General features: G+C 38.9%; 1 protein-coding gene across 1 annotated transcript in view; it reads right to left on the bottom strand.

Annotated features, from left to right (window-relative positions):
* The window catches only part of LOC115223849 (oxygen-dependent coproporphyrinogen-III oxidase), a 484,483-nt gene that overhangs the window by 69,394 nt on the left and 403,575 nt on the right, over nucleotides 1-11,514 (bottom strand). Inside the window, exon 7 of the mRNA XM_036513000.1 lies at nucleotides 8,282-8,332. Within this exon, the coding sequence (XP_036368893.1) occupies nucleotides 8,282-8,332 (51 nt within the window). The remainder of the gene's footprint in view (nucleotides 1-8,281; nucleotides 8,333-11,514) is intronic.

The raw sequence follows: 11,514 nt of genomic DNA on the forward strand, positions 1-11,514 counted from the left end.
TCCAATCAATAGAACACCCTGCTCATGAAATTGATGTGCAAGTAGCTGAGCACTCAGAAACACGTGTAACCTTAAGGTAGTTCTCAGGGAGATTCAGTATGACACAGGATGTGACAGGGCTGGCCCTTTGAAATACAGGTACAACTAATTTTTGCTAGCTGAGTGGACTGGAGCAACATGAAACAAAATACCTTGCTCAAGCATACAACACAACACTGGGAATTGAACTTACAGTCTTACAATCATGAGCTAAATATTCTAACCATTAAGCCATGTGCCTTTATAATGTGCTAACAATGAACACATGTGATTAGACATAGGTGTTTTCAGGTAGATGTTAAATAATGATGATGATGGTTTCAAAATAAATTCATAATTTGATTGGTTGTTGGGACTCAATAGAACTATCACAGATGCTTACATGTGATTACAGTGAAAATGAGAAATATGTGTGTCTGTTTGCATGTGTGAGCATATGTGTATGCATCAGTGCGTGAGTAATTGAAAAATGAAGAAAAAAGAAAGAAAAAGAAAAATGAAAGTGAAACTACAGAAATAAAATGGTAAAATGGCTCTTTTATATAATGTGCTATTTTTAAAGAAAACTTACAGAATGGTATATTTAAAAGTGAGTTAGAAGTAGAAAAGAAGAAAGGAAAGCAAAATAAAGTTTCAGAACAATTATATAAGATCTTGATGTAGAAAAGCTATGTAAATGATAATTGTTAAATGATAAATATAAAATTAAATAGAGATATTATTAACATGTAAATATTTGGTGAATGAAACATAAGAATTAACTCTAATGGATACTAGCAAATAATTAATAATATATGATTTGGTATGTGTAGGGTTGGGGGTAATTCTTTCACAGAAATGATGTTTTGTGTCTGCAAAATGAAATTAATTCCAAATTTCAATTGGGTAAATTCTCATTATGAATTGAAATAGTCTACTTTTCTGAGAAATTTTAAATTACAAAAAATTACTGTTTCAATTTATAGATATTTACACGGTCCCCAATTTTCCATTTGATACCAAAATTGTTCTTGAATTCCCAAATATATATTGACAAAGTGGTGTCTGCTTCCCTGATAAGAGTTCTGAAGGCATTCATAAGTTGGTCAAACCTCAACTTGAATGAATTTATTCTATGACCACTATGTTCCTTAACACCTTAGTATCTGCTTTATTTATGGGAGACACTTTTGTGCAATAAACAAGATTATTAGGAATTTACCATTTCAAGAATATGCATCAGGATTTATATACTCTTTTACTTGTTTCAGTCATTTGACTGCGGCTATGCTGGAGCACTGCCTTTAGTCGAACAAATCGATCCCAGGACTTATTCTTTGTAAGCCTAGTACTTAATTCTATCAGCCTCTTTTGCCAAACCACTAAGTTACGGGAACATAAACATAACAACTTCAGTTGTCAAGCAATGATGTGGGGTTGGACAAACACACATACAAATATATATATATATCACCGTGATCACCGTGACCGACCAGGCTATCAGATGTTGCTATACATCACTGGTCACAATGCGCTTCGCATTGTTTTAGCCTTCAAATGATGCCACCCCGCTGGCTAAGCGAGTAGGCCAACAGAAGAAAGATTGAGAGAAAGTTGTGGTAAAAGATTACAACAGGGATCGCCACCCCCCACTGCTGGAGCCTTGTGGAGCTTTAGGTGTTTGCGCTCAATAAACACTCACAATGCCCGGTCTGGGAATCGAAACCGTGATTCTACAACTGCGAGTCCACTGCCCTAACCACTGGGCCATTGTGCCTCCACACACACACACACACACATATATATATATATATTGGTAATAAAATATATTCAATGAATGAGGAAACAATATACTGAATTTTTTAATAAGTTCTTTTGGTAGGGAAATGTCTAAAACATTAAAGGTATTTAGACATTTAACAAGAGTGATTATATATTATATTATAAAATAAGAGCAGGAAAATTACATCAAAAAATCATCACAGAAGATATATGTACAAAATAATATTGTATTAATAGACAGATGTATAAATATATAAAGTATGATTATTTAAAAGGTTTAAAAATTTTAAATATCTTACAATAGTTTTGTGAATGTATTACACTTAGAAATGGAATTTACAATTGATAATCATTATTAGGTAATACATTCACTCGTCAGACAGAAAGAGGGTGAATTTCTGTGTATTCAATTGAATGCTATTTAAAAATATACGAAAAAGATGTTTAACCCTTTCGTTACTGTATTTCTTTTGAGATGCTCTGTGTTTCTTTCAATTACTTTAAATATGACAAAGAATTTAGTAAAATAACTTAATTATCATTCAGCTGGTGTTAGGAATATAAATTGTGACTAAGGTTTGGTGAAAGATTTTAATTCAAAACTTATGGAAACAAGACATTTGTACTCAGAGCCAGAGCTGGTTTCAGCCGAGTTGGTAACGAAAGGGTTAAAAGTTACTGGCATAGATATGCATTGGTATAGTCTTGTGCTAAAACGTTTGTAGAAAAATATACATCCATGGTAAAATCCTCTGCAGTAATCCATAATGATTATGTGTAATATAAATCCTATAACTCTGTTCTCTTCAATGTGTAATCCATAAATGCATTTATGGATTACATAAATTGGTGGTGGTGGTGGTGGGGACACACAAACACAGACACAAAGGCACACACAAAGATATATATATATGATAGGCTTCTTTCAGTTTCTGTCTACCAAATCCACTCACAAGGCTTTGGTTGGCCTAAGGCTATAGTAGAAGACACTTGCCCAAGGTGCTATGCAGTGGGACTGAACCAGATCAGCCTACATCACTTCCTCCCCCCGTCTTCCCTGGTCTTTGCCCTTTCTGAGGGTTTCATTAACTTGGAGTGCTCAGCACTTCTGTATACATTAGTCATCCTTCTTGATTATCACATGCCCATATATATATATATATATATATATATATATATATATATATATATATATATATATATATATATATATATATATATGTGTGTGTGTGTGTGTGTGTGTGGAGGCACAATGGCCCAGTGGTTAGGGCAGTGGACTTGCGGTTGTAGAATCGCGGTTTCGATTCCCAGACCGGGCGTTGTGAATGTTTATTGAGTTAAAACACTTAAATCTCCACGAGGCTCCGGCAGTGGGGGCTGGCGATCCCTGTTGTACTCTTTTGCCACAACTTTCTCTCAATCTTTCTTCTGTTGGCCTGCTCGCTTAGCCAGTGGGGTGGTGTCATTTGAAGGCTAAAACAATGCAAAGCGCATTGTGACCAGCGATGTGTAGCAACATCTGATAGCCTGGTCGGTCACAGTGATCACGGTGATGAGCTGGCAGACACGTTAGCGCGCCGGGCGAAATGCTTAGCAGTATTTCGTCTGTCGTTACGTTCTGAGTTCAAATTCCACCGAGGTCAACTTTGCCTTTCATCCTTTCGGGGTCGATAAATAAAGTACCAGTTTCGCACTGGGGCCGATATAATCGACTCAATCCCTTCGTCTGTCCTTGTTTGTCTCCTCTATGTTTAGCCCCTTCTGGGCAGTAAAGAAATATATATATATATATATATATATATATATTTGTATGTGTGTTTGTCCACCCCACATCATTGCTTGACAACTGATATTGTTATGTTTATGTCCCCGTAACATTGATCACATGCCACATACAATAACCGTGTTCCTCTTTTGTAAGCAGTACCTGATTCCTTTTATACCTAGATCTTCTCTCACTGCTCATTAATACCTTGGCAAATTTGCAGGTGTATCTGAGGTAACATGGTTATAGTAAGTGGCATGTGATCAATGGATAGCTTTGTTGCTAGTCGTTTGGTTAAGTTCACGTTCGTTAGTACTTTCAGATCAAAGATCCTTCATCAAACTAATAACAAAAGCATTAACAAATGTGAACTTAACCGAACAACTGGTAGCCTGATGAAGGATCTTTGATCTGAAAGCATTAATGAATGTGAACTTAACTGAACAACTAGCAGCTAGATTATCTACAGATCACACGCCAATTAACACTTTAGCATTCATGCACGGCAACATCACATATCCATCAGACCATGCTTGCCTCATTTGTTTCTTGTCTTAGCAAATCTTTTGCATTCAAGGCCCACAATTTGTAACATACAGCATTGCAGTTCTAACACAACGTTCATACGATATATCCTTCACTCCTAGGGAAAAACAAAACAAAAAAAACCCCTTGTTATTTGTAGAGACACATAGAAGGCTCTCACTACACTCTTGGAGTAGTTGGCATCCAGCTGTAGAAACCGAGCCAAATCAGACTGGTACCTGGTGCAGCACTCCAGCTTACTAGTTCCAGTCAAAACATCTAACCCACGCCAGCGTGGAAAAATGGACACTAAAGGATGATGATAAGTACATAAATGCTTAACAGTTTGAGCTGCCCAAACTGCTTCCAAACCCTTCTTACTCTGATTGCTATACTTTGAGAACAACCACCTCCTCTGCTAATTATGTCACTTAGGTGACAGAAGCTACTGACTACTTTCAGTAACCATTTAACCCTTTTGTTACCAACCTGGCTGAAACCGGCTCTGTCTCTGTAGTACAAACGTCTTATTTTCATAAGTTTTGAATTAAAACCTTTCACCAAACCTTAGTCATAATTTATGTTCCTAACACTAGCTTAATGATAACTAAGTGATTTTACTAAATTCTTTGTTATAATTGAAAGAAACACAGAGCAGCTCCCAAATGAATACGGTAAGGAAAGGGTTAAGAGAGTCTACTTCCAATGTGCTCTTAGTGTATAAAGCTCTCATGCATCTGTCACACACAAAACTTACCGCCTCTATTTGTCTGTCTGTGATTCCTCTTCATTGACTGAGTGTCCATAGCTTACACTTTCTTTCTTTTCTTTCTTTTACTTGTTTCAGTCATTTGACTGCGGCCATGCTGGAGCACCGCCTTTAATCGAGCAACTCGTCCCCGGGACTTATTCTTTTGTAAGCCCAGTACTTATTCTATCGGTCTCTTTTGTCGAACCGCTAAGTAACGGGGACATAAACATACCAGCATCGGTTGTCAAGCAATGCTAGGGGGACAAATACAGACACAAACACACACATGCATATATATATATATATATATACATATATACGACGGGCTTCTTTCAGTTTCCATCTACCAAATCCACTCACAAGGCTAATTGGGCAACAAAAACTATCAACTACATCAAGTGAGCCAGTTAAGCATTTATGTACTTATCATCCTTTAGTGTCCATTTTTCCATGCTGGCATGGGTTAGATGTTTTGACTGGAACTGGTAAGCTGGAGAGCTGCATCAGGTGCCAGTCTGATTCAGCTCAGTTTCTACAGCTGGATGCCCTTCCTAATGCCAACTACTCCAAGAATGTAGTGAGAGCCTTTTATGTGTCACCAGCACTGACCATGACTATGATTTCACTTGACATGAAGTGTCTTCTCAAGCACAGCAAATTGCCAAAGGTCTCAATCCCTTATCACCTTAATGAGACTCAACGTCCAAACTTCGTCCTTCACCACCTCATCCCATGTCTTCCTGGATCTTTCTCTTCCACAGGTTTCCTTCACAGTTAAAGATCGGCACTTCTTTATGAAGCTGTCCTAATTCTGGTATATATTCCTTTATCTGATCAATACAAGTTTTTAAAAACCTTTTCTGATACAGATATAAATAATTTGGGTGAAATGGTGTCTCCTGGCCTGACTCCTTCACCAATTTTGATACCAGTCTCTTTGTTTATAGTTGTTTTAGTTCTACAGTTGGTGGAAACATTCACTAATAACTTTGTGGGACATGTGTTTGAAGAAATGATAATAGATGGAATAGCAAATTGGACGCCAAAGTGGATGCCACATCCAGGAAAAAGGAGGGGAAGACCATGGCAGAAGTTGGAACGAAGACTTTGTTAAGTTCTTCAGTGCCCAAACATGGATGAGCAAAACATCAAACTGATTGATGGAGAGAATATAGCGAGGTATTCGTCCAACAGTGGACTGAACATGTGCAAGGATCATGTATGTATATATGTACACTGGAGGCGCAATGGCCCAGTGGTTAGGGCAGCGGACTCGCGGTCATAGGATCGCGGTTTCGATTCTCAGACCAGGCGTTGTAAGTGTTTATTGAGCGAAAACACCTAAAGCTCCATGAGGCTCCGGCAGGCGATGGTGGTGATCCCTGCTGTACTCTTTCACTACAACTTTCTCTCACTCTTACTTCCTGTTTCTGTTGTACCTGTATTTCAAAGGGCCGGTCTTGTCACTCTCTGTGTGTCACGCTGAATATCCCCGAGAACTACGTTAGGGGTACACGTGTCTGTGGAGTGCTCAGCCACTTACACGTTAATTTCACGAGCAGGCTGTTCCGTTGATTCGGATCAACCGGAACCCTCGTCGTCGTAACCGACGGAGTGCTTCCATATGTACACTGTACAGTAGTGGTGGTGGTGGAGGAGGAGGAGAAGAAGAATGTATTAATACAATGCATTTGCAAAACAGATAGCCTACTTTTTCTATTATTCTGCCTATGATTCTACATGTCTTGTGTATCCTTATCATAGACTGAGTACAGCAAATGTAGTTCTTATATGCTTCTTTTCTGTGTAATAAACATTTCCCTGAAGATACAGACGTCTTATCTTCTATCCTACTTACAAACAGCTAACTCTTTGCTACTTTTGTCTTGAGGCTTCTTGATACAAAGTTTTGCTTCCATGCCTAAAATTTCTTTTCTAATTCCATTAAAGACTTAACTACTAAAACTAGGTCATCAGCACATGAGTTCTCATCAACAGTCAGTTTTAAACTCAGTGATAGCCTGCAGAGCTATAATGAATAGGAGAGGGCTGACAACTGAGCCTTGATGGACACCCACCTTCACACTAAATTTGTGGTTGAAATCATTGTTGATTCACTTTACTTATTGGACCTTTGGGCAAAGTTTGTACAGAGCTCATGTGCCATTCATCTACATATAGTGTCATTAGTGACTACCTAGTTCATTGCCCTAGGAGCACTTCTACGCTGATGACCATACCTAAACTAGAGAGGAAATTTCAGGTGTGGAAGCAAGGTCTGGAATGTAAAGGTCTTAGAGTTAATTTAGCTAAGACCAAAGTTCTAGTAAGTAGGAAAATAGACAAATTACAAGTTCCTTCAGGTGGATGGCCCATCATGATATGCAGGAAATGTGTTGGTAACTCCATAAGGTGTACCCAGTACAAGCTATGGACACATAAGAGGTGCAGCAGTATTGGGGGAAGGTTAACAGAGAAAATAGTCTTTGTGTGTAGCAGGTGTGCAGGTACAATAAACACTGAGGATGTACAAATAATAGACTTTCTCAAATGTCTAGGGGGATCTTTAGAAGTAGTAGATAGTGTCTGTTACTTAGAAGACCAAGTCAGCAGTAGAGGACAAAGCTCTGAAAGCATAGTGGCTAGAATAAGAACAGAGTGGGAACAAAAGGCCTCTTCCTCAGAGTGAAAGGCAGATTGTATGATGCTTGTGTACAGGCGCAGGAGTGGCTGTGTGGTAAGTAGCTTGCTAACCAACCACATGGTTCCGGGTTCAGTCCCACTGCGTGGCATCTTGGGCAAGTGTCTTCTACTATAGCCTCAGGCCGACCAAAGCCTTGTGAGTGGATTTGGTAGACGGAAACTGAAAGAAGCCTGTCGTATATATGTATATATATATGTAAGTGTGTGTGTGTGTGTGTGTGTCTGTGTTTGTCCTCCTAGCATTGCTTGACAACTGATGCCGGTGTGTTTACGTCCCCGTCACTTAGCAGTTCGGCAAAAGAGACCGATAGAATAAGTACTGGGCTTACAAAGAATAAGTCCCGGGGTTGATTTGCTCAACTAAAGGCGGTGCTCCAGCATGGCCATAGTCAAATGACTGAAACAAGTAAAAGAGTAAAGAGATGAAGTATTTAAATGCACCAGATGATATTATTTTGTTTCTAGAAATAAATCTTTCAAAAATGATGGTGTCTATTTACTTTTGAGATGTCTGCAACTTCTGTCCACAACATTTCACCTGCATGGCAATAGCCAACCAGCTATATGGCACTTTGTTTAGGTGTCACAAAGTGGGATCAAACCAGCTTTGCCTGTAACTTAGGTAAAAGAAACTTAGAGATTGGTTTGTTCAAGCTTGTTTGGGGTGACTAGGTTGCTACATTTATTGACTTTCTTGTTTTTTATTTAGGAGAGAGAGTTGATGTCAAATAAAATACCTGAATTCTCATGATGAGGGTTTCCATCCTGTGTCTCATGGAATTAGGAGTCTGGAAAATAAACAAATGACACATATTAAAAATTATTATATGTTTATACATACACACCCACATTACATATATATATGTCACTTCAAGACATATATATATGTCACTTCAAGACAAACATCAATATTCCATGCAATAATCGGTAGCTTGGTTAACCCACAAATAAAGAATATTTATTCACTAATTCTCACTGTTTGAAAAATAACATATGTATATATTATAAATAAATATATATAGGGTGTTCATAAATTATCTTTACAACTTTCAGAATTGTATCTATTAAAGTTGAGATCCATCAATCAACTTCTCTGCAACCAATAGTGCCCACTTGGAAGTGTTCTTGATGTTTACAATAAAATTTTATTTGTTGGTCTACGTTTTCCAATAAATTCTGTTGAGTTATCCTTTATTTCAAATTTTTTCTGAATTTTTCAAATTGTAAAGGTAATTTATGGACACCTTGTATAATATATCACATCAAAATTTTTTTATGTTAAGTTATAATAAAAACAATTTTACATCAAAATTGAAATATTTATAATCAATACTTTTTGTAGAGTATAATATTTATTATTCATTAACAAGAATAATGCTGACAGAATTTTGAAACTTTAGCCTGCTAAACCTTCACTGGACTGTCCAATGATAGCTCAGCAGGCCAAAAATTTGAAATCACTGTTAGCACTAGTCTTGTTAAAGAATTATAAATATATATATATATAGATATATAATACATTGTTTTGAGTTCCCAAACAGTTGAAGGAATCTCAGGTAGAGGTAGACCCAGGGAGACATGGGATGAGGTAGTCAAGCATGACCTTCAAACATTGGGTCTCACAGAGGCAATGACGAAAGACTGAGACCTCTGGAGATATGCTGTGACTGCGAAGACCAGACAAATAATGTGAGTTCATGGCTGTTTCTTGCACCAGCTTCACATAGCAACCGCAGTCCATCTAAAGTACCTTGGATTGAAGGTTGGCCTGCTGTGCTTACCTTGGATCATAGGGTGATCTGCTGTGCTTGAGGAGACCTATTGAGTCAAGTACATCAACATCAAAATAAAAATCATGTAGAAATTGTAGTTGTGATACCCGTGCCAGTGGCACATAAAAAGCACTATCTGAATGTGGCTGATGCCAGCATCGCCTTGACAGACTTTTGTGCCGGTGGCACGTAAAAAGCACCAACTGATCGTGGCGTTGCCAGCCTCCTCTGGCACCTGTGCCAGTGGCACATAAAAAGCACTATCTGAATGTGGCCGATGCCAGCACCACCTTGACTGGCTTCCGTGCCGGTGGCACGTAAAAAGCACCAACCAATCGTGGCCGGTGCCAGCCTCCTGTGGCACCTGTGCCGGTGGCACATAAAAAGCACCCACTACACTCACGGAGTGGTTAGCATTAGGAAGGGCATCCAGCTGTAGAAACACTGCCAGATCAGACTGGAGCCTGGTGCACCCTCCTGACTTCCTAGACCCCAGTCAAACCGTCCAACACATGCTAGCATGGAAAACGGACGTTAAACAATGATGATGATGATGATGATGAAGTAAGATCAACAAAAAAAGAACTCCATCTGGTGAGAGATAAATATTGTTTAATGTACAAAGTACTTAGTTATGAACTACTAACAGTTTCATTCATTGAAGATCTAATCTAGGCAGGTTTTAAAACATGTCTAGATAATATCTTCAATATATGAAACTATTAGTAGCTCATAACTATATACTATGTACATTAAACAATAAATAATACATACATACATATATATATATACATATACATACATACATGCATACACACACATTTTATGCATTGTGCATATTATGTATATAATATAGACTACATATAATACAATTCATATATGATGTTCCAAATACCTTTCTTAAATCATCTTTCCACCAAAGTGGTGGTGATCTGGCAGAATTGTTGGCATATTGAACAAAATGCCTCACCATATCCTCCACCATTATGTTTTGAGTGAAGGCACATGGCTCAGTAGTTAGAGCGTCGAGCTTACGATCGTGAGGTTGTGAGCTCGAATCCCGGACCAGGCTGCATGCTGTGTTCTTGAGCAAGACACTTTATTTCACGTTGCTCCAGTTCACTCAGCTGTAGAAATGAGTTGCGACGTCACAGGTGCCAAGCTGTATCGACCTTTGTCTTTCTCTTGGATAACACTGGTGGTGTGGAGAGGGGAGGCCAGTATGCATGGGCGACTACTGGTCTTCCATAAAAAAAACAACCTTGCCCAGACTTGTGCCTCAGAGGGTAACTCTCTAGGTGCAAACCCATGGTCACTCATGACCGAAGGGGGTCTTTACCCTTTACCCTTATGTTTTGAGTTCCAATTTCAACAAGGTTGGTTTTTGCCTTTTATCCTTTCAGGGTTGATAAAATAACTACCAGTCAAGTACAGGGGGCAATGTAACCAACTTCTCCCTCCCCTCAAAAACTGCTGGCCCTGTGCCAAAATTTGAAACCATTATTATTTATTTATTTATTTACTGGCCTATGCCAGGGGTGTAACCAGCTCACTTATGTGTACCTTTCCTTCATTGGACACTAAACTCTGCTTGCGAAAACCTGATGAGGAAATCGAAATCGAAATCAAATTCGATGACTGGCATCTGTGCTAGTGGAGTGCTAAGAGCACCATCTCAGCGTGATTGTTGCCAAGCAGCTAACTGGTTTCTGTGGCAGTGGCACATAAAAAGCACCAGCATTGCCTTACTGGCATTTATGCCGGTGGCACATGAAAAAGCATTTGAACGAGGTCATTGCCAGTGCTGCTGGACTGGCTCTTATGCAGGTGGCATGAAAAAACACCATTTGAGCGTGGCCGTTGCCAGTACTACCTGACTGGCCTTCGTGTTGGTGGCATGTAAAAGCACCCACTACACTCTTGGAGTGGTTGGCGTTAGGAAGGACATCTAGCTGTAGAAACTCTGCCAGATCAGATTGGAGCCTGGCGCAGCCATCTGGTTCACCAGTCCTCAGTCAAATCGGCCAATCCATGCCAGCATGGAAAGCGGACGTTAAACGATGATGATGATGACGACGATGATGATGATGGTGATTATGATGATGTTGTTATTTTGTTCTACACAAACCTTTTTAAGCCTTACTCAAAGACATCAACCAACAACAAACTGGATGTTTTACTATGGCTGTTATTTATGA

The sequence above is a fragment of the Octopus sinensis genome, linkage group LG24 (assembly GCF_006345805.1).
Source record: "Octopus sinensis linkage group LG24, ASM634580v1, whole genome shotgun sequence".
In the NCBI taxonomy this organism is placed as follows: domain Eukaryota; kingdom Metazoa; phylum Mollusca; class Cephalopoda; order Octopoda; family Octopodidae; genus Octopus; species Octopus sinensis.